Below are 24,515 nucleotides of genomic sequence, written 5' to 3' on the forward strand. Positions count from 1 at the left end.
AAAGATTGTTTTTAAAGAATAGCAATAGCAATAGCAGTAGACTTATATACCGCTTCATAGGGCTTTCAGCCCTCTCTAAGCGGTTTACAGAGTCAGCATATCGCCCCCAACAACAATCCAGGTCCTCATTTTACCCACCTCGGAAGGATGGAAGGCTGAGTCAACCCTGAGCCGGTGAGATTTGAACCGCTGAACTGCTGATCTAGCAGTAGCCTGCAGTGCTGCATTTAACCACTGTGCCACCTTGGCTAAAGAAATAACACTTTAGTTAGCTCATAATTGAGAGGCCCTGCCTACCACCTAATTTACATCTAAAAGTTTTGAGACGTTTTCCCCAAACTAGTCACATATGACAATAAAAAATAATATGAAAAACTATATCTCAGGAAAATAGGTTAAAAAAAGATGGAAGACAAAAATATATAGGATAGGGTAAAAAGAAGATTCCTTGGAACATAATTTAACCTGTAGAAACTGCTGAATTTGAAGGTTGTGAACATTAATCCAAAGTTCAAAAATAGTATAAAAAGGAACATCAGGAAGCACAATTAATTGATCCTGTACAAACAAACAAAGCCACGCCCTTTAGCTTTGCAAGAATCTCAAGTTCATCATTTCCATACTGCTGGTAGAAACATCTACTGTTACTCCAATTCCTCAACAGGTCTGGATCACAAAGATTTGGAAAGAGCCATTAAAGACACTGAGTCCAACTCCCTGTGTGAGCTAAGAATATGGTTCTCCTGTAAAACATCATTGTCCCCTTGTCCTCTTTTATTTGGGGATGAATGATACAACAAAGAGTCCGAAAACAATATCAAGGAACTATGAACAACTAGAAATGAAAGCTAAAGAAATGGGAGCACAAGTGGTGTTTTCATCTGTGTTTCCAATGGAAGTAAACATCCTGGGAGGGAATGGAGAATTTTTGAAGTAAAACCACTTTCTTAAAAGATGGTGCAGTCAAGAGAACTTTGGATTCCTATACCATGGTCTACAATACTACATGAAGGGCTTCTAGCAGGGAATGGGCTACACTTCACAAGAATTGGAAAGAATATTTTTGGAACTGGATCAACTTATCTGAAGGACTTTAAACTAAAACTGGAGAGGGAGGGAGAACAATTTTTAGGACCTAATCTCAAGCATAAACCTCAAGAAAATTTACCAAACGGTGAGAAAGAAGAGGAACTCAGACACAAAACAGGAGGCATAGGAAGCAAACATAAGGTCAGCCAAAAAGAGATGGCTATTCAGTAATGTTCAAAATATGAGGAAGAAGCATGACAAGCTTGAAATCCTAGTACATGAGGGCATTGTTGCATTTACCGAAATTAGGTGGAATGAAACCCATGACTGGAATGCACTGCTAGAAGGATTTAAATTGTTCAAAAGAAAGGAACTTAACAAAAGAAGGGGTGGAATTGCATTATATGAAAGAAATAACTGTTTTTCCACAGAAATACAAAAAACCAAGTATGAAAATCTTGGATGCATTTTAGTTAATATCAAAGGAAAAAGGAATGACAATGCCTGCAGTGCATACGACAGACCAACCAACCAACCAACCAACCAAACAAACAAACAGAGGAAATAGATGAAATTTCTTCTCATTAGACTACTTCTTCTCATTGGACTACTGCAACGTGCTCTACATGGGGCAGCCCTTGAAGAGCATTCGGAGACTTCAGCTTGTCCAGAATGCAGCCGCGCGAGCGATCGTGGGTGCACCTCGGTTCACCCATGTTACACCTATCCACCGCGAGCTGCACTGGCTGCCCATTGGACTCCGGACGCGCTTCAAGGTGCTAGTCGTTACTTTTAAAGCCCTACATGGTATTGGACCAGAGCCAAGGTGGCGCAGTGGTTAAATGCAGCACTGCAGGCTACTGCTAGATCAGCAGGTCAGCGGTTCAAATCTCACCGGCTCAGGGTTGACTCAGCCTTCCATCCTTCCGAGGTGGGTAAAATGAGGACCCAGATTGTTGGGGGCAATATGCTGACTCTCTGTAAACCGCTTAGAGAGGGCTGAAAGCCCTATGAAGCGGTATATAAGTCTACTGCTATTGCTATTGCTACTATTGCTATTGCTATTGCTACCTGAGAGACCGCCTCCTGCCAATTACCTCCCAAAGACCCATTAGATCCCACAGACTAGGCCTCCTCCGAATTCCATCTGCCGGCCAATGTCGACTGACAACTCCCCAGGGGAGGGCCTTCTCTGTGGCTGCTCCGGCCCTCTGGAACGATCTCCCCATTGAGATCTGGACCCTCACCTCCCTTCCGGCTTTCCGCAAAGCACTTAAGACCTGGCTGTTCCGGCAGGCCTGGGGCTGCTAAATCTTTCTGCCCCATTCGAAGGGTATGACTCTTGCTGCTTTTAAAATGTGTTTGTCTTCTTATTTTTTATTTTCATTTTGTACCCCCCTTCCCTTTTTGATTGTTAGCTGCCCTGGGTCTCTCGGGAATAGGGTGGCATTCAAACCGAATCAATCAATCAATCAATCAATCAATCAATCAATTAGTTAACTAAGGTGTACAGTAAGTACACTACAATAGTGATTGGGTTTTTAACTACCAGACATAAACTGGAAGACAAGCTCTCCATCACGTGGGAGGTGAAATAGGTCCTGACAAACCTAGCAGACAATTTTGTCATACAAAAAGTAGAGGAGTGTAGCAGGGGGCTACACTGGATTTGATTCTTTCTAACAGTGATGAAATGATAGAGGGGGTTGAAGTTGCAGGAACTTTAGGGAAGAGTGACCATGTCATATTGAAATTCAACATAATGGAATTCAATATACAACCAGTAAATGCTATTACTAGAAGCTAACATGGGGTTTCAAAAATAGATGATGCCAGACAAATCTTACCTCAATCTTTGACAAAAATAATAATAATAAGATTAACGGATCAGGGAAACACTGTGGACAGGAAGGCATTTGAGAAAGTGGACTATGGCTTACCTTTTGGTAAGATAGAAAAGTGGGATAGACAGCATCACCACCAGATGGATTCACAACCAGCTGACCAGCCACACAATGTATAGCCCTCGATGGAACTACATCCACAGGAGGGAAGCATGTAGGCCTTTTTAACTTTTAAACATCTTCATAAATTATTTAAAAGAGGAGACAGAAGGTGAACTTAACAATTTTGCAGACAACACCAAGCTAGGGGAGTAACCCAAGATAGACTCAAGACACAGAAGGATCTTCACAGAGCTGAACACTGCACCCTATTCAACAAAATACAATTCAGGGTGGAAAAAAAGTAAGGTTTTACATCCAGGCAAGAAAAAACAAATCTACAGGTACAGAATATGTAGGCAGTAACTGGATGAGGGATCTAGGATAGACCTGCCTCCAGAAGTCGTGGGTTGCCATTATTGGAGGTTATCAAGAAGAAATTGGACATCCACTTGTCTGGAAGGGTACAGGGTTTTCTGTTTGAGCAGGGGTTGGGCTAAAAGATCTCCAAGGTCCCTTCCAAATCTCTAATCCTGTTATTTTGTTATATGACAAATCTTAAGACATGAGATCAAAAATAGTTACCTTTTTTCACTACAAAAATCCAGAAAGGATACTATTAAGTGAATTTGAAATGAAAACTGTACAAGAACTATAAATAATACATTTCTGGGGAAATCCCAAAATATGATTTCTTAATAATTTATCCAAAAAATATTTTCACTTTTTCTCCTTAAAAAGTAGGTGTTGATGTTGTTTGTTTCTATGGGGATTTTCTTGGAGATCCGGGTTATTCTTCAGAAAAATGATTTTGAAATGTTCGGTCATCTCTTCTACTCTCAAATTTTCTGTCTCTTCTTTATCCCGCAACAGTTGTATACAATCGAAAGGGGAAAAAAACATTGTTTTCATTCTCCAATGATTTAAAGATTTTGTTGACTTAATGCCCTTGTGAACCATCACTTAAATAATTATGGCATTGAAATGAAAAAGCATTGAAGAACTAAGAAAGAGCAAGTTGGATTGGAGCCAAAGTGGTTCCAATGATTAGAGTGCAGTACTCCAGGCTACTTCAGCTGACAGCTAGCTGCAGTTCGGCAGTTCAAATCTAACCGGCTCAAGCCTTCCATCCTTCTGAGGTGGGTAGAATGAGGACGAGTAGTGGGTTTCCAAATTTTTAAATACTGGTTCACTTGTGCAGGTGCGTGATGCTTCTGCGCATTCACAGAAGCGTCCAGATGGGTGAGTGGAACCTCCCACCGCCGCCACTACCAGTTCACCCGATCCGGGCCGAATCAGCAGAAACCCACCTCTGATGAGAACCCAGATTATTGGGGGCAATATGCTGGCTCTGTAAAACCGCTTAGAGAGGGCTGTAAAAGCACTATGAAGTGGTATATAAGTCTAAATGCTATTGCTATTTGAACATTTGCAACACAATGCTATACCAGAGCTCAAAAATGCCACAATTCATTTATTATGTGCTCTCGACTAAGACTGTTCACTATCTCCATGGAGACTGAGGTGCTGCTGCCTATGATTAGGTGGAGATGGTGGAGATACAGAAATGCAACCTCAGCCATGAGAACAAGCACACAGCCACTTAACTCAACAAAACATCAACCCTCTTAACTATTTCAGTGGCTTCTCTGTTCTCTCTCTCTCTCTGTCAATTTTCTAGTAGGAATAATTCAAGCTGACATCATAAAATGGTTTTGATGGCACACAGAAGAACCAGTTTGCAGTGATAATGGTGCTGAGGCAGGTGGGAGAAGATGAACCAAAATATCACCTGGTTATATAAGAGCCCCAGGCACTAAATTCTTACTAGCTTCTGAGCATTAATACATACTTAATCTATACTTTTATTAAGTTTGATTTTATTTACTCAGTTTGTGTTAACGTATATTACTGGAACAGTGTGGTGAGACGCTGTAAAGGAGGGGCACAGGAAGCCAGGTGTGGGTGTAAGATAGAACGGAGGTGAAACTGCCGATAGCTGAAGACATTATAGGAACTTCTCCTTTTGTATTTTTCCTATGTGCTTCTTCTCTTTTTGTAACATTCCAAAATGAACTTCTCCTTTTCGAAATGTCCTGTTTGTCTCTTGTATGGAAACACCTTGAGAAAGCTCAGTTTGGAGCACGGTATAAAACTAACGTCCTGGCCGGAGCCCAGGCAGTTCAGATCTTGGTGTGTTAGCACTCTGAACTCGATGCATCAGTAAACCTGTATCTCTTTTCCCTTCGTGGTCTCATGTCCCGTTCTTATAATTGATATGTGGTAAAAGCTACTGGCTGCTTCTCCAGGGCTAGTCTAGGAAGATGGTGAGTTTAGGCAGGAAAATGAGTGGGTGACCTGGGCACAATTTCATTTTCTCAGCCCAACCCACCTCATGGTTATTGTTACTGTGGGGAAAATAGAAGGCAGGAGAATTAAGTATGTTCCCTGCCTTGAGTTTTACATGTGTATAAAAAGATGGGGAAAACAACAACAACAACATGCCCATCCCAGGTCCTTGAGAAGGACTCAATAGGTGGATAAAAATGTATACATATATGTAAAGTATACATATATGGCAATTTATATTTTTAACACACACACACACCAAACTTTTTTTTGGCTGAAGTGTGGACCTGGTTACAATTTCCAGCTATTCTCATCATAATATTGTATAGTTATACATCATTACATGCCCCAAATTTTTAGTTCTGTCTTTATAATCTCAATAATTTTCCATTATAAGTATATTTTAAATTCCCCCTCCATTTTTCCATAGCTTTACTTAGCTTAAATTTAATTATCTTTAAATTACAATCCTTGCTATTCATTGCTTATTACAATTCCGTTGATCTGCTATATAAAATAACAAGCAATACGCACCTCATTTTTATTCATCTTCTTAAAGGTTCTGTGTGTATCCTTATTTCATATATTTTAACCTATATTTGATTACCTTTTCATTATTATATTCAATCAATTATCAACTCAATTTAATTATCATGTAAAAGAGTAAATGACATACCTCTACTTTATATTCTCCACATAATAATTTCTAAATATCCAATTTCTTCCGAGTGAACCTTTTATCCCAAGCTCTAAAACTGGTTTTTCTCTCTACTAGGAATATATTCTTCCTTCTCAAATTTTTCCATCTCCCACTGCTTTTGAAGTATCCTCTGTCCCCCTGTCTTCTCTTCCTCTTTTCTCTTATCATTCCTTTCTTTCTTCTCTATTCCTGTCTGCTCGTTTCCTTTCCTTTCTTCTATAATCCCTTCCCTTTTTTGTTGGGACATATCTCCCCTTTTCAATTTTCTCTGTGCCACTGTCAAACCCAGTGAAATCTTTTGTCTGCTTTTTATTTTCCATTATTTCTACAATTTCACTATCCTCCCCCTCTTCTTCCCTCAATTTCCTGTCTCTCTTCAATTTCCAACTTCAGAAATCTATTTAAGTTTAAGTTTAATGACTCATGCATATTTTTTTATGATTTCATGTATTTCTTCAAATTCCCAACTCCCAAATGTCCAGTTCAAAAATTGCAGTTAATTACAATTTAAGTTCCACAGTTTCTTCTTATTTCCCAATTCTGATCTGGCTTCTATATTCCAGTTCAGCTAAAATGGAGAGGAAGAGAAGGGAGAGACATCTTAATCACTTTGATTTCTTCCCTCTGGCAAATGGCTCCATATTCTTTCAACTCGATGATTTTTCAGCAATACAACTTGGTATTTTTAAATCCAGCTTTAAATCCAGGAAAGATGGAATTATGAATGGAGAAAATAGTGCTTTTTCTTGATTTTCCTTCTTATTAACTTCCCCCTCTCATTGATTAGAGTTGCTTAAGATATGTAAATTAGAACAAGCTCGAACAAAGAGAGTTTCCTTGGTGTATTTTTAGCTTCCATTCCCCCCTCCTTCTTTCCCCTTTTGAGGTTCCCAATTGTTCCCAATTGTCAATTAATCTCTTTTAAAGACACAATCTTTTCAGATCCAAATTCAAAGTTTGTATCTCAATGGGTTAGTCAGTTCTCAGTTCTCTCATTTCTGTCTCCAAGTTGTTTAACACAAGCAGTTCTCTTTGATTTAATGATTTAAACCACAATTTTTCCTTCTTTCTTTTCTTTCCACCAAAATCCCAATCTATCCATTAATATTATTTTCACCTCACAAGATTCTTTGCCTTTTCCAAGTTCGGATTTGTGTCAGTTGGTTATTTAAATCTTCTCACCAGGTGTCATCACTCCTCCCACACACCTCTCCTGCTCAGAGGCTTCAGGTAGGTAGCATCCATGCTGCTGATTCAGAAAGCTAATCTCTGGCCTCTGAGGACCGTATTGCCTGAGTCCTCTGGGTCTAATGAGATGCAGCTCCTTCTTCACTTTCTCTACAGGAAAGTTCTGATCCAAAAAGGATCCCCCGGCATTCGGTTTGTCAGCCAGAATTTCTTGCATTATCCTATCAATGTGAACATCCCTATTTAAAACTATTTCATCTTTTTTTTTTCAGTGAAGAAAGTAAAATCCTTTATGTTATTATTTAGAGATAATAAGGGCAACATCTTCTGACAATAGGCACAATGAATTGAAATCAGTAAGTTATTTAAATAACTTTTGGGAAGAGTGCCATAAAACTGAATACTTATGCAGTATATCAATTGATACATTTGGAGGTTGCAGCCACAACACAGCATGCCAGATTGGTAAACTATTTTCAAAAACAGCTTTATATCTAACATATATTCACAGATATTATATTTCATTACAGAAATCCTGAGGTTTGCCAGAGTATGAAACCCTGTGGCCAGTCTATAATTATACAGGAAAGGAGGAGGGTCAGGAACCAATCAAATTTGGCCCAGGTGCTCCAAATGAGGCATTAGGGCCTCTAGGGGCAACATGCCAAGGGGCATCACAGGCTGGATACTTTGCTTTCAGGACAAGCAGAGTCTCATTTCAAACAGGTAGTATGATGATTTCCTACAGGCATAAACCAAGCAACCCCAGAGCTAACTGCATGTCTACTTCTGGGAATCTTTCACTTCACTCCAAGTCTACTTCCCTCAACACTACTTGTTTTTTGCCCAGAATCCCAGTGCTTAATGGGACAGTTTCTACCACTTTCATCTGAGTAAGTAGCAAAAAGCAGCAACTTATGCACTTCTCTTTCAATTCCATAATATCCCTCATCATTATCATCATCTTCCTATACAACAATCCTTCAATTTCTCTTCTGAAAAATAAAATTGATAGCTTAAACTTCCATGAACTATATTCTAGCCAATTTGTGGCTTACCTGAAGATTTTATCCCATACTGCTGAAAATCCAAACAAATCAAAACTAAAACAGGGTTGATTTTTTGTGTGTGTGTGCTTTGGTGTGGCTTCCTTTGCTAGACAATAGGGTGAATTATTTTGTTCAACTCTCCTGTAGATTCAAATGCAGTTGAAATGGGATGATCTATTAAAAAACATCAGATACAACCTTTGAAATTTTTATTTATGCATTTATCAAACTTGTATGCCACCCATCTCACCAAAAACCTAAATTATTGATAACCTGTGTTTAGTTTGCTCTTTTAATAGTAATTTTATTTTAAAAAACTAATTCAAATTAAAAAAAGAAAACAATAAAAAGACAACATAGGTTTAAGAAAGAAAAAGAAAACAGAAAAAATTAAACATCTCCTGGGGTAGGAAATGATTTCTTGGCCCCCATCCCGAGTCCCATGACTGCCACCCTTGGTGAGGTGGCTCCTCAGACCTCCAGTGTGCTGAACTTCTCGCTCAGCTGCTCCATCAATGGACTGCGAGCTATGGTTGGGAACTTCCACTTGACTGGGTCCTCCCACTCGGCTGCTCACCTAGTCTTCCACTTGCTCCCCTGGGTCACCCTGACTCCGGGGGGGGGGGATAAGTTGATCTTCCCCATGTGACTTGCCCACTGGCCCTTGGGGCCTGAACAGGGTCCTTCCATCACTCTCTGCCCTTTTAGTGCGGGCTGTTGCCTGTCTACCTGCTCTTCATTCCACCATGTTCACCAGATCTGCTAAGTGAAACTCCAACTCTGCTTATGAACTTCCTTCAGCTCTTCTTCGCTTTATAGACTTGTGAAAGTCATAAATGTAAGGAGTGGCTATAAAGTTACTTTTTCATAGCCTTTGAACTGTGAATAATTGCTATATGAGGCAGATATATGAACTATTTGTAGCTTGCAATCATCACAATGCCTAGATGAATATTACAATCTACAGTCTATCCCTTTACCTCCCTCTCCTATGCCGATCATCATCCATGACTGTCTATAGTTATGGCTGCTTTATTGATTTGAAGAGATATACGCTGTACATAATCTTGCATGTTGCAAAAAGCTCTGAAATATTTAAATAATATGAATTTTTAATTAAATGCATAGTTGCAGCAAACGTGATACTGGGTGATTGTCCCAGCCGTAAATTTCCTTTTTTCTATGTATAATTGTATTCATTCCTTTACCTACAGCAGAGTTCTGCAAAAGGACCCCAATCCGCAAGAATAAAATTTCTTATCAAAGCAAAACTTTTTGAGTTGTAAAAAAAAGATAGCTACTTGTTTTCCTAACCTGTAGTATCTTACCTGTAATTCACTTGGAATTGTTAGCACTTACAGAAAATGTATATTCATCAAACATAGTTATTTCCTGGGTTCTTCCATGATAAAAATTAAGGTTTCTATACACTTGCATCCAGATACTGATTTGCCAATGACAATTGTTTTATATAATCACCAGATCTTATCTGTACTGTGGAATTCTTTCATTGATGGAAAAAGAGGGATATAGGCGGACATGTGTATGTTAGGTAAGATGAGAAAGGTAGTGGGTTAATGGTAGAAATCAACAAAGAGGATGAAGCATTGTTTCATGGTTAATGTCTCCTTGATACACAATACCCAGAACAAAGGAGTTAAAACATATTTAGGCACTCTAGAAAAAAGACAGTAAACCACCAACTCATTAGTTCTTAGTCCATTAGATCTATATCCAGAAAAGAATTCAGAATAATAGGCAATTGCTGATGATCTGTCATTGTTAGATGCCTCAAAAGTGGAGTCCAAATGAGCATATCCAGCTGACTTTCTTCAGAAATAAAAGTGGATAAAGTGAACCGCCTGCAATTCTGATTTTGAAGGTAGAGAATAAGGTACTACAGAACAAGATTCAACATGTTCTCCTCAAGGGGAGAATCCCCTTAGGTGCTCGCTTAAAAGTTTCACCAATTTTAACTCCCTGTTAAACCAAATAATTGATTTGGTTCTGTTAGAAAAAAAGGGACATTTATTTATTTATGGAGTTAACAAAATCAAACTGTTGCTACATTCTTCAGAATAGTCAAGGTTTAATATCATCATATGTTGGGAAGACCTCCAGAGGCATTCAGAAGCTATCCACTTTCATCAAACTATGAGACTGAACTATTTTAATAAATCTTCTACTCTGCAGGGATTTGTGCTATGCAACAGCTAAAATAGGCTATTCTGTGTCTTGACCAAACAATGAAGTGGAATGACTGTAACGTCTTTCTGAAACAATAGGGACCAAGCTCCAGAGACGCTTCAGAGAAGAAGGATGCAAAGGGAGATATACTAAAAGCAACTATGAAGATTCATTGCATTCATACTGCAATTTGAAGGGCCCCGTTTTATAGTTCATCTCCAGATCAACATGGATTAAGCATACTGTACCTTTCTTAGGAACCATCCTCACAATGAAATGCTAGTTGAAACAATACAATAGATGCCATTAAATAAAATGAAAATTTAAAAAAAGGATTGTTCTGTCAGGTTTTTCCCCAAATAATACCATACCCCTAACATATTGGCAGCTTGTATTAGTTACTAGAGGCAGATAGGTGTGTGTGCGTGAGAGAGAGAGAGAGAGAGAGAGAGAGAGAGAGAGACAGAGACAGAGACAGAGACAGACAGAGAGACAGAGAGAGAATGAATGAATTAACCACAGATCTGTATAGAAAACAATTATACCCCAAACCACCATAGATTAGTCAGGAAGTTGAAATGCTTTGTTCCCCCAGAAAGACTGGCTGTTCCTTCACATGTCCATCTGAAACTATCTAAAAAACCCAAAACATCATGTCTTTTCCTTTGTTTTAGAAAACCCAGAAGGTAAAAGCACCTACCTGCCAATGCCCTGCGGCCATTTCTAAAAGAAAGCTGGAGAGGAGAGGAGAGAGAAATGGCTTTTTACTAGGACTGTGCAAAGCTTCCACAAAGCTTCCCACAAAGCTTCCCTTGAAAGGTGCTTTGCAGAGCAGTGTTGCCCAGCCCGCTTCTTCTAAAGAGGGAAGCGGGAATCCCAGATTACTTCACTTCCTGTCGCACTAAACCTGAGCATAAACCTCCTGTGGTGCTTCCAGTGACTACAGAGAGTAGCTTCCCTGCCTGTACAATGCGCAGGACGAAGCCCCTTTTCCAGAGTTCCTGGACATCCCACAGGAAGAAATCAAACAGAACATCAACACAAAAATAGTAATTCAGTATTGTACACTGTGGGTTGTGTGTCCTTCCAATGTGGAAGATTTTGCCATCCTCATACTCAAATCCATTGTTCTTCATTCAGTCATGCATTTCAATTTATTGGAATGCAAATCAAGAGTTTATTCACATTCTTTACACTACAATGATTACTGTCACATAATGTTAATATATTCAACCTACATCGCGCAATAGAGGGAGAAGCCCATATTACACATTTTATTTAGCTATTTTATTAACAACATTTATCTGGCTACCCATCTCATGGAAAGTGATTCTGGTCAGCATAAAACAATCCAATAAAATAATAGATTCAAGTATCTCTTTGCCCATTTATACCCTCAACACAATGAAATTAACCGGCTGCTTTAGAACATTGTTAGTTTGGTAAATATTAAGAAAAATCTTTCATTAAATAAGACTCAACATTTTATGCTACAGTTGTTACAAGTAACTAATATCCACTTTAGCATTTTTTAAATTGTCAGTAATAAAGAATACCATAGATTTAGATTCCATTCAGCTTTTAATTCAAACTGTAAACAAAAGTGGGGAAGAGCTCAGGATCTAACTCTGTGGCACTCACCTTGATACCTCACTCAACTTTAATGTGTAATCATTAATAAACATGCTGTTTGTAATGATTTATGCTATATATTATATTTGTATTCTGTTTTATGTTTTGAGTGACCCAGATCTGCTCTGGAGTGAGTGGGGCCAAAACCAAATACATCAATAAATGAATTTTATGAACCAGCTGTGAATTCACTTTATTATTATGCCAAATACTTCACATCCAACTTTCTAGTTTTGTTCAATGCAACAGATGTTTTGCTGAAATAAAGAGGTGTAGCACTGTTATAATTGATTAAAGCTTTAGGTTAGATTGAGATCAGTTCCAACAAGCCATTTTAAGAAATCCAGGCCAACGTCTGCATTGTTCTCTAAGCGCTTATTGTTCAATCTGTTTATAATTGGTTCTAAAATCTTCCAAGATATAGATGACAGAAAAGCCGTCTACAGTTAAACACATTTTCCTTTTCTCCCACCATTTATCTATTTCTCCTCCAGTCATTTATCATTTCCTAAAGAAATGGAGGTATCAGTTATACCAACAGCTACTTTCTACAGAATCCTAAAATGCTTTCATTTCAGGTTTATACTCAGGATGGCCTAGAGATGTTTCCTGAATATGCTTCCATCACAGGTTTCAACCCTCAGGACTTCATGTTGCTCTTCCAAGTATCTTGGTCGAGGAGGGAGCCTTGAACAGCTAAATTCTGATGCTGTCTAGTCTTTTATTTTACCATATAGAAATAAGTTGGTTTTCTTGTTCTTTCTTTCCTTCCCTATCCTGTTCTTAGTCTTAGTTTTCTTGCGCCCGTCTTCATAGTTGTAGGCTACTGAATGTCCTCTCTTCCTTGAGACCCTGGCTCTCTTTCCAGCAGATCTGGTTTTTTTTCACTAAACTGTCACCACAATGGCTTTTTCTGCTAGCCCCCATTTTTCTCTCTCATTGTATTGCTTTTTATTATTATTGATACTTAATATTTTTTTTAGGAATTCCATCTTAATGTCAGTTAATTTTCCAAGTAACTTTTCCTGATGTGGAATCCTGATCGTTGTTCTGAATTTATATAAAATCTCTTTTTTGATACACAAAATATATTTTTGACAAAAGAAACTGTAATTCTTCTTTAAAATTAAAAGCTCAGAATTCCATGTGGTCATGATCTCTTTCCCCAAATGCTCCTAAAAACCTTGGGATTTACTTGACTAAATATTCCCTGTAGGCTAGCTTCTGGTCAAATATCCCCCTTTTTCTTCCCACCTAAAGAAAATGTTGCCTACAAGACTAGACAGATATTTTCTGGAAAGACCATATTTAGCAGAATTAATATCTTAATTATCAAGAAAATTTAAATATTCCAAAGTCCATTCTTCTGCAAATTGTTTTTGGAATTAATTGTTCAGTTGTTTTGGTTGGGTGGGTTTTAACATTTACTGTCATTCCTACTGCTTTTATATGTTCTTCTACTTATTGTAACCCAGATGTTATTTTTAACTTTATTGAATAGTGCAATTGCTATTCCCTTTTTTACTGTTCATGAGACTGATCACATCAGATTTCTGTAGTACCTAATAAGCTGTACTTGCCTTTTTGTGATAAGAATTTAAGCTCATCTTGTTTTCTATAACATGAGCATCAGTGAATAGAAAATTAAGGTCATGAATGTCATAATTTCATTTTCTTTCTTTCTGACTCACATTTCATTGTGCAGTTCACAATGTCTGAGCTCTTTAACTTACTTTTACTCAGTCCCTCTGAAAGATCATCATGGTAGTCACCCTAATCAAACACTCCATGTTTTAGCACAAACATTTTTTTCCTTGTGAGGTGTTGCTACAGTAATAGAAAGGCTCATATTTCCTTTCCTTTTCAAGGTCTCAGATTAGCTCCTTATATTCAAAAGATTTTCCCATAAGAGCTCCCCATTGAACTTTTCCCATGAACTACATCAGCTCGTGTTAGATGCCCCTGATGGTTCATTTCTTGGCTGCCTTATACCCCATTTACAGTCTATGCTTAATCAGGAAACTCACTTTCACTGTCATTGCTTCAATTAACCTCTTCCTCAGCCTGAATACAGTAATATATTACTGGTTTTTTTAATTGCAGAGAACTCTTAAGTGTAAAATTAAGGCCAAACTAAACTAAAAGAAAAAATGAAATGCACTTTTGGTCAACGTAAGTTTGTTAGTGTCTATTACTAAGCACTATGAAGGAGGGACAATCCAAATCTGATTTAAACTCCTTTTTTTCTACCTCTTTCTAAATGTGGATTCACCCAGCTTGTACTTCATTTACTCATGAAGGAAAGGACAACGAAGCTTTCCTATCAGAGCAAATTAAAACCTGGGGGAAGAGAATTTGAACTGGGACTATGCCAGTACAAAGGATTAAGTCTTGGAATCTCAACCTGAATTCTTCCACTGCAGCAACTAATTCATAAACATAAACCAGGAGAAATTCCTACTGTTAGGGCACTCCATTGAGAACTTTAAAATGCTCATACTGCACATGTTAATTAATTGTGTATTGTCTCTGCTAGTCAGCACTTGAGATGCACACAGTTGATGCACAACCCCTGCATGGATGGACTCTAATCTTACAACTGTGCATAGCCACAAGTGCAGCAGAATGAGCAATTTGCCTATTGGGTCAGTACTTCGTGTTGCCCTGACATGCTTGAAAGTAAACGATCAGTTACAGACTGAATGGAGATTTGGGAAAGAAATGAAATGAAATGGAACTTGGAACATGCAAGCTTTTGTGTTTGTTTTGTATAAAAATTAAAATGGTCTCCTTTTTAAGGGTAAGATGGAGTTTGAGTGGGCACTGGGGACCATTCACAGGATAGCTGAACTGATCATGTGGAAAAAATATAGTTTGCGTGCTCTTGAGAATCTTCAAAGCAAGATGGGAGGTTCAACAACTTCCCACAGTAACCTGATATTTGTATAGTTTTCTGTGCTTGGCAATTTATAAGTAAGAGGCCTAAAATCAATCCTGATGTACTCAAAATAAATTATTGGCCAATTAATTGGCTGCAATATTTTTGAAAGCAGTTTTGCCAAACTGCATAGTATGGTACTGAAAGATAATAACTAATTATTAACTAATAATAACTTTCTAAAATTAAAATTAAAGAACCCATCCAGATATGTTAGGCTTGAAATCAGTGTATAGAATATGTGGAATAGGGTTCTTCTACCTTGAAGGAAGGAGTAGTAGGCCTTCTCCTGAAAAAGCCATGTCTTATCTGGCTATGCTTGATTTCGTCTAGCTGGTATCCAACCTTGTGAAAGGCATGAAAAGTAGTTCTCACATGGTCCAAAGAAAAAAGACTAAGAACACATGATGTCTTGACTGCCTACTCCAAATATTATTTTGCCGTTTACCTAGATTGGGTGCAGAAAGGACATTACCATAGAAATTTGAACATTGATCAATAGAATTTGCATTTAGTATTCATGAGTTGCTGGGATTGTTCTGTGATGCCTTCTTGGTTTTTCAATAGCAAATTGCTTATCCACAGGTTTCCAGATGTGTGCTTCTATAATAATCTCAACTGCAGCCTGCAGGGAGAAACTGATGGATGGTTTTAGAGGTGGTGGTGGGACTGCAGCTGCAATAAATCTTAAGGCTGATTTAGTTCCCTTTCAATCATGTTTCAGTTCCAGGAAACGGACTGAAACTTTAGCAGCCGCTCATTGAGAAGATCAATGTGAGGGGATCTCGATGTTGGGAATGCAATTATTTTGGTCCTACTCAATCTCTCATTAGCATTTTATATGATCAACCAAGGTGTGAGAGTTGTCATGAGGGTGGGGACACTATTTTGCAGTAGTCCCACTCCTCCCTGAATTCCAGTCAATGCCACCGGCAGATAACTTTTCCTGTATAAAGTATGATATTAATTAATACCATACCTATTCATATGCTGATGATACATAATTACACATTTGAATCTTGGACCAGGTAGGAGATCAGGTAAATGTTTGGAGGCAGAAATAGACCATATGGGATAAAACAAGCGAATTCCAGCATAATTGAGCTGTTTTGCCCAAAGCTGTCAGGGTTAGTCACAACCCCTATCTTGACTCTGGATCGAGATGCATTTTCCCTGGAAGAAGAAATCCCAGTTTAGGATCTTTACTGGACTCGTGGCTTCTCTTTGAACAGCAGGTGAAAGATGTGGCCAGGGAAAACTTTGCCCAGTTTTGGCTAGTAAATCGATTGTAGCATGTTTTGAAATGGGAGGCAATGGCCTTCATGATTCAAAACGAGATTATTGTTTGGGACTGCCTTTGAAGAAAATCCAAAAACTACAACTGGCCCAGCTTTCAAGGTGGCAGGTGGCAGCTATTTCAGCAAAGATGCACCCATGATATTCACGTTGCATTTGTTGTCACTATGCTTCTGAATACAATTCAAAGAGCTGCTTTTGACTTATTGAAAGTCCAAGATTCCCGTGACCCCAAACAGTTTCTTCCTCCTGTATCATCAGCTACCATAGGTCCCTCCTCTCAGGGAGTTAGAGGATGGGGGCTCAGGAGGGGCTTTGCCAGATGCAACATGGCCACTTTGCAAATAGTTGCTTCATGGATTTGGGGGACTCCTATTTTTTGTGACTTCCTTTTAGGATGTCTTAACCGATTGTAATTATTTTACAAGGGCTTTTGGCTGCAGCCTGTAAAATTGGATGGGTCTTATTTCATAAATTACGTATGAAAATAAAAAAAATAAAGCACAATCAGTTACCGTATGGCTTTCACCTCCCAGCTCCTTCTCCTTCTAAGCAACTTGCTTGACAAAAAAAAAAACAGCACTGGTATTCAGGAGCTTGCAGTGAATTTTGTAAAATTTTGGTTAATCTAATGAATTTGGATTTTATATTGTTTTTCTCTCATGTTTAATGATTTTATTATTGTTTCTTTAAAGTCGCCTATCAACTGTTCTTTTGAAATCTAATATTCTGCATCCAAGGATTATCCACCAGAAGGCAAAGCTTGTATCTAATTTTTTTTTTACAAGGAACCAACTAGGTTCCCAGAGCCTTTACAACAAGTAACTTATACAATTCAGGAGGGTTCCTTATCCAAGTGAGCAGATAAATCTTAAGCAGCATTTTAGTTCATGTGGGACAGATCTTCAAGGATGTTTATATCCTGTCATTACTCATGAATCACGCAACACAGGCTCCAGTCCCTTTTCCTCACTGTTATCTTCTAAAAAGTCAGATTTGTTTCCTGATAGTTTTTGTAATGAATCTTTTGAGAAATTGTACCATCTGTGCACTGCTGAATATCTTGTCTTCCAATATTGTTATAAATGTTTGTTAGTTTACTCGGGGTTGCTGCTCAGAAAAATCCCACGTTCCCTTTATAAATTTAAATCAGATGGGGAAGTGAGGCTTCTTTTTTTTTATTTCTTGAATTAGGAGAAATTGACTAGATTAAATCATATTCTCCAACTGGAAAACTCACTAAAAAATTGGCAAAATGCTAAGGTCATAATGGGGAAACAGGAGCATCCTGATCTCTATAGGGCAGATAAGCTGATGAGGAGCCTGTGGGATGCACCTGCTTTGGGACGGTGCAGGCAGAACCTCGGAAGGGATGAACACTTTTGACTTACATTTTCATAATAAATACATTTCTCCCTGAAAGTTTCCCTTCCGTTCTTCATTTGTGTATATTTTGATGTTGGGTTTTTAAAAAAGGTTTCAGTACATTAATATTACACTAAAAGGAGTTGGGATGGCAAAATATTTAGGGATTCCTGTTACAAACCTTGGGGAATAGAAAAGAATTGTTTCTGTTCATTTAAAAAGAAGATTACATTAAATATTCTGGAACAAAGGAGCAGCTGTTCAAACTCAGGCACCTTAAGCAAACAGAACAGGGAATTAAATGCAAATACAACTGCCATTCTAACTTCCAGTTTGAACTTTACTGGCCAACCAAAGACACAAGAGCTGTCTAGAAATGCTGACTTCAGAATACAGAATAACAGAGAGTTGGAGAGTCCTGAGGTCCCTACCCCTTGGGTGGTGGTCCACCCTCGGCTCTTGAGCCATTCAAACTGGGCTGTGGGACTGGCGGGTGAGTGTGTACATGCATCCACATTTGCATCAACAGCAGTCAAGTGCATGCCTGCATGCTCCATTTGCACAAGTGGCTGGCATGCAGGCCTGTCACTTGCATACGTGCACAGCACACTTGCCTGCCACTCACACAGAACCATCCCCTCTCCCCCCCCCCTCAGCTGGTCCACAAAGCCAGAAGGTTGGTGACCGCTGTTCTAGTCCAATCCCCTACTCAAGCAGGAAACCCTGTTCCATTTCAGAGAGATGGCTGCCCAGCCTCTTTCTTTAAAAGCCTCCAGTGATGGACCAGACACAACTTCTGAGGGCAAACCATCCCACTGATTTATTGTTCTCCCCATCAGGAAATCCCTCCTTTGTTCAATAGTTTCAGGGTGTATTTATGATGGTTGTGTTCTAAACACAGTGGATTTTGCATTGGCCTTTGGTCTAATGCTGAGCCATATGTCAAATACAGGAAAGGGGCTCCAGGGTAGATTCTGCTCTTAAAATGATTTTAGTGACTAGAAAATTTAGTTTAGAGTTTTGAAGAAGACCTTCATGTTTGCTTCCTTGTACATATACTATGACATAATGTTTTAAACTCTAGATTAAGACACAGCAAACCCCGTTTTAATATTGGAAAGGACCAGAACAAGCTGTTGAGTAATGACTAAGTCCCAATAACTATGGTGCTTTTTAATATATTGCTCTAAAGATTTCTTTAATCAGATTGCAATTAAAATGATACGGGTCTCTCTGACTCATTAATCATGTATCAATTTGGATTGCTGATTACTAATGTGAATTGTGCCCCAAGGGTAAATACCTATTGAAAATGAACTTTCCTAAACTTGTAAACCTATCAGAGAAAGCGAGCCACAGTCTCATGCATTTGTTAGATGCTCTTTTGTTTTCTTCTGCTACATTAATCCAGGATAGAACAACATGTGATGTTGACATTTGTATTCTTTTAAGGTTTTTTTTTTTGCAAGAATTCTTTTTAATTCTCATGCTGCCAGCCAAGTCTAAGAAAAGCTCACTCTAGAGGAAAATGTTTTTTTTCCCCTTGAGTCAGTAAACTTTCTCATGGAGACAAAGTCAAAGTAGAATCCTGAAAACGTTTTATTTCAACCTTTTATCCAACATGGAAACATTTTATTTCAACTTTAAGTTGAAAGGCTCCTTTGCACAGAGCACTGGTTTGTGTGAAACAAACCTTCTACACAATTCATTAGACTTGCAATGTTTCCTCTCAGTGGGAATTCCAGGTGCAGGAATTTCCCAGGTTTGTAAGCTTCAAATCCTAGAATTCCACTGCCGATACGGTCATTGATGAGAATTCTGACAGTTGATGCCCACAAACCTGGGAAGTTGCTAAAAAAAAGCTGGGAAACACTGCACTAAAGAAAGTGAGATCCCTGTTCCTATGTTTAGGAACAGAATGTGATATAATTTGCTGCCAAGGCAGCCCCTGAGATAAAATTATTTTGTGGCCCAAAGAGAGGAAGTCAGGAAAAGAAATGATAAATGTTTCTTTGTAAATGTTACAAAGTTGATTTTGGGGTTCTCAACCAGAAATTTAATCAATTTATTAACAACATTTGGCACACACTATTGCACTGCTGTGACTATTGATTGTTTTTAACCACACACTGCAAACACCCCTGTGTTTCTCCCTCCCTGCCTCACTGTGGTATTTTAGATCAACAATTGAACAATCTTCTTTAATACTGTCATTTGTGGCAAACTAGAAACAAATCACGACTAAAATTCCATGGAAGGTTAGGGATCGGAATAACATGGATGATACTATTTATTCCACTTGGGATGAGAGAAAATATACTACAAATAACCCAGTTGTTTCCCAATTTTGCCCATATCCTAGAGCAGTGTTTCTCAACCTTGGCCACTTGAAGATGTCCGGATTTCAACTCCCAGAATTCCCCAGCCAGCATTCGCTGGCTGGGGAATTCTGGGAGTTGAAGTCCAGACGTCTTCAAGTTGCCAAGGTTGAGAAACACTGTCCTAGAGTAGCTTAGAAAAAACAATGGACAACCATCGCTGGCATTTGTGACATTAACTTTTTTTAAAAATCACAGTAGCTACCCTGTAAGTTTGAACTTACGTTTTGGAGAACATTATATAAATGGATGACAGGATTATTTAGACCGAGGGACGTGGAAGGTCTTTGAGCTCTGGTAGAATTAAGGGTTAGATGCTCTTTTTCCAGATTGTTCGTGCATTTCACTCTATGGGAGCTATTTTCTGTATAATTGTGGTTCCAACTGAAAATGTTTTATCTGTGTAACGTACGTTATAAATATTACTTCATATAATAATGGATCCGCACAGGCAGAGAATATAGCATCATAATATAAACACATTAGAGGAAAAATAAGGGCCAGTTTTCCTATGGAGACCTCCAAGTACTTTACATTTTAATATGTATTAAGGTAAACAAGTTGTTTCCCTCTTAGAAGTCACACTTGTGTGATTTCATTTATACAGCCCATCTGTGAGGGAGGTGGGTGATTTCAAAATTTGATAATAAAATAAAATAATGTTTCTGACACTATGTACAATCTACAATTCTAGGAGAAATACTTCAGGTAAAGTACTTATAGAAATGGAAGATTATCTTTGGCTGGTTCTATTTTATTGCGAAGTCTGTGGGTCATGGAGATTCTTTGGAATGGAAAAACAATTGTTGAACTAGAGATGCATTCAAACATCAGTTCCAATTTAAAAATCTTTAATACATCATCATCATCATCATCATTTAAATTATTGCAATTAAGGAGCAAATAAGTATATGTTTTAAATATTTTTAGGAAGAGGATTTTTACTAACGAGATTACTTAGCACAGATGCAACTGGATTTCGTAACAATGAGGAAAGTCCCAAATCCCTGAAGTTCTGTAGACTTCTTGCTCTGTCAGGGCAGCTTTGCTCTAAGCTTATGTGACACGACATTTAGCAAAGCCAAAATGTGATGTAATTTTTATAATGAAGCCCCATTTGGGGTATGGCTTCAAGCGGCAATAGTGATCACATCACTGGATTTTCATAAGCAGCCCTGTTTCCCCATTCCGCTAAGATGCACTTTTTTCCTGCTGGTAAGCTAATTAAAGGATTAAGAACACTTGGAAACACAAATTTCCTAAATATGCTTGCTAGATGTCAAGGAGCAGTAATGGGGAGCAGTTGTGCTCCTTCAGGTTCCTGGGAATATCACCGGATATAGCCGAGGTCAATTGGAGTCACTACAACATTTGGAATATAGATCATTGGAATGACATATGAAATATTAATTTTGATTAATCCAGTTATGATATAAACCTGTGAATGCTTATCAACCCTTTATCAACTATTTATTCTAAATAGCTTTTTAGCTATGGAAAATAATAATTTAAAAATCCTATTTTCATAGTCTTTAAGACGGCTCAGCTAAATTTCAAGGGAGAGCTTTCCTGTGTCGTGAATAGTGATTTCTCTCTATTACAGTTACAAAATCTAGTTTTCTAATCCCCAATTTCATAAACCTTACCAGATATTTTGGTGCATATGCCAATGGAGAAGGTTGCCCATCATTCACATACTCTTTGTGAGTCTACAAATAATAGCTTTTCCTAACGAAGCTAAGTTTCTAAGTGTTGTCAAAACCTTTAAAAATCGGATGACATATTTCTTTTTATGTATTGAAAGCTTACCATTTTTGCAGACTGGACAACACTGTTCTGGCTCATAGACTGGGTTGACACATTCAGGGACGGCACAATCTGCTACAACACAGTGAACTTCATTGCTGGGCTCACAACGGCACCATTCACATGGCGAGGGCTGGGAACAAAGCTCAAATTAGCCCATTTCAACCCTTCGGGTAGTTCAATAAACAAAATATACTCTAATCTTGAGTTATACATTTCATTTAACTTTTTCATTGCACATATCTGGATAATACAGTGTATGTATACTGTATAATGTTATAAAATGGCCTTTATTTTATAGATAACTGTTGGGGTTTAACACTTACTTATAAAAGATTTTTCCTAAAGCTCCATAGCAATCTTTGATCCTGTTGCCTTTTGTGGTCATGGAAGCTTCTGACTAGTTTGAAGGCCTGGGAGTTCACATTATGTGGGACCAAACTTGGTTTATTTATTGCTTGTGTTTTAACCCCTGAAAGCTACCATTCTTCTCCTGCAACTGGCAGGAATGCCATGCTGCCCCCAACTAGACATTGTTGGTGACATTGAGTTTCAAAACTAATACTCCCAGATCGATGGATTTATCAAGCCCTTCTATGTTTGTGACTGTACATCTTTCAGAAATTAACTAATTGACTAATTGTGTACTGTATGAAGAAGTACTTTGGTCTATTCGAAACCTTTTAAGGAACTGTTTTGGACCTAGTATTCTGAGAGAGAAAACAAAACTTTCATTTCCATCCACTTTCTCCACATCATGTGTCATTATCTACGCTTTGATCATGTCCCCACAGTTAGTCTAAGAAGATCTAGAGAGTCTACAGAATCTTCTTCAAGGAGCCCTGTAATTCTGTAAATAACTCCCCAAGACTGATCACTCCAAGGTCACAAGGAACCACGGAGTCAAATCTCTTTTTCATTGGAACTGTGTTTTTATAAGTGCAGAGAGAATGCTGCTTTCACCAAAATCACTGCAAAGGCTTTCAAAGAACAGCTTTAAAAATGGCAATTACAAACTTTTCAATAAAAAAGGATGAAGGTTTAAGCTGTGTATTATTTATTATTAATTAATTAAATCTTTTAAAGGAAGTGGCATAAAAGATTTCTTAGAAACTTGTGCTGCAGTTGTCCAAATATATTTATTTTAAACCTTGGTTTCTAAAGTCCCCATAATTTTGCTGACTTTCAGAACACAGTTCTAATTAATTTCTTTCTTTTGAAAAGTGGATTTAATTTAGCAGTTTCATGAATCTGAATGTTGTAAAGGGGGTATTCTTTAGAGATCCCTAATGCCTTCACGTTCTTTTGTTAGGAATGTGAAATCAATCAGTTTAAGCATGCAAGAATACAAGATCATAAAGGGATAAATCCTTTATAACTTCATTGCTCTAGTATATAGGGGGAAAAGGGAAAAATTGAAGTATAATGGAAAGTAGTATAAAAAAGTGAAAGCAAAAAGCATAACATTATAGACATATGTAAAATGATAAACTTCAAGATTAAACCATGGTCTGGTGGAAAATATTAGATTTTTCTCCATCTGGGTGTGATACAAGCTACAATAGGTAGAGGGAACATATTTCATTACTCCAAGTTTTAAAATTGGGTGGCATTAAAAAAAGCTCCATGAAGTGTAAATCTATATTTCTTCATATGTTGTTAAGCCTAAATTTTGAAGGGATAATGATATTTCTGCTCATGAATATTAACAAAGGAGAGGAGAAATAAAGACAATGGATTGGCAGCAACGTAAGAATAATGTTTTTCTTCCTTATGTTAAAATTCAGATTGTGTTCTTTCCTTTTTTGGGGAAATGACAGCTTACACTGGATCTTTTGTTTGTACACTTGTACAATCTTCTACTAACATGGATTTGGAATCGTTTTGAAGTATATGTTTGTTCATACATGTTTTAGAGGCAACCATAAGACAGTTATTATTACCTGAACATTGCAATGGGTTGTTACAACTATTGGAAGAAAACACCATTTCACATAAAATCTTATTGGGGGGAAATGATGACTCTGCTACATCCAAAGCCCAGGGATATGAGTCCCCCTACCCTTCAAGTGTTTTTCTTTTCCATAACAAGTCTTAGTATCCCATGCCATGCTATGCCTCCCTTAAAAAAAATAGAGGTGATTATGTATGGCAGGATTGCCCAGGAACATAAAGGATTTTTCTAAAAGAATGTTTTGAAATATTTTAACTGGATAGACATCTTTGTAATTCATAGTATAGCAGCCAACAGAATTCCTTTGCTGTACTTTGAAATAAAAAGCAGGGATTACTATCTGAATTCTCTTGAATAAAAACATCTAAGCAAGTCTCCAAATTGCACTAGATAATCCATACAACTAGTTTAAAGGAATGTTTTCCAAAATAATGAACCCTAGAAGTAAATATCTCAATTTTTGAAAGAATGGCTTTGTTCTGTTTGCTGATTGCTAATTGTGTAAGTAGGCTATTTCCAAAGACCAAGCCTCAACTTTTCCTTTTGATAGTGCTTGGCTAATCATTATTCTTCTATGTCAGCACTCAGGAGAAGACCTTTCTTTTTCATTAGCAATTCTGAATGGTTTTGCAAACTAATCCTGAATTCGTGCAAGCAAAAAGACTTTCAATTCATTTCAGAAATGCTCTCAGTTTCTCATG

At 37.9% G+C, this 24,515-nt stretch overlaps 1 protein-coding gene across 1 annotated transcript in view; it reads right to left on the reverse strand.

Moving 5' to 3' along the window:
* The window catches only part of VWC2L (von Willebrand factor C domain containing 2 like), a 60,404-nt gene that overhangs the window by 21,921 nt on the left and 13,968 nt on the right, over positions 1-24,515 (reverse strand). Inside the window, exon 2 of the mRNA XM_032210667.1 lies at positions 21,864-21,993. Within this exon, the coding sequence (XP_032066558.1) occupies positions 21,864-21,993 (130 nt within the window). The remainder of the gene's footprint in view (positions 1-21,863; positions 21,994-24,515) is intronic.

Source organism: Thamnophis elegans, chromosome 1, assembly GCF_009769535.1.
Source record: "Thamnophis elegans isolate rThaEle1 chromosome 1, rThaEle1.pri, whole genome shotgun sequence".
Taxonomy (NCBI): domain Eukaryota; kingdom Metazoa; phylum Chordata; class Lepidosauria; order Squamata; family Colubridae; genus Thamnophis; species Thamnophis elegans.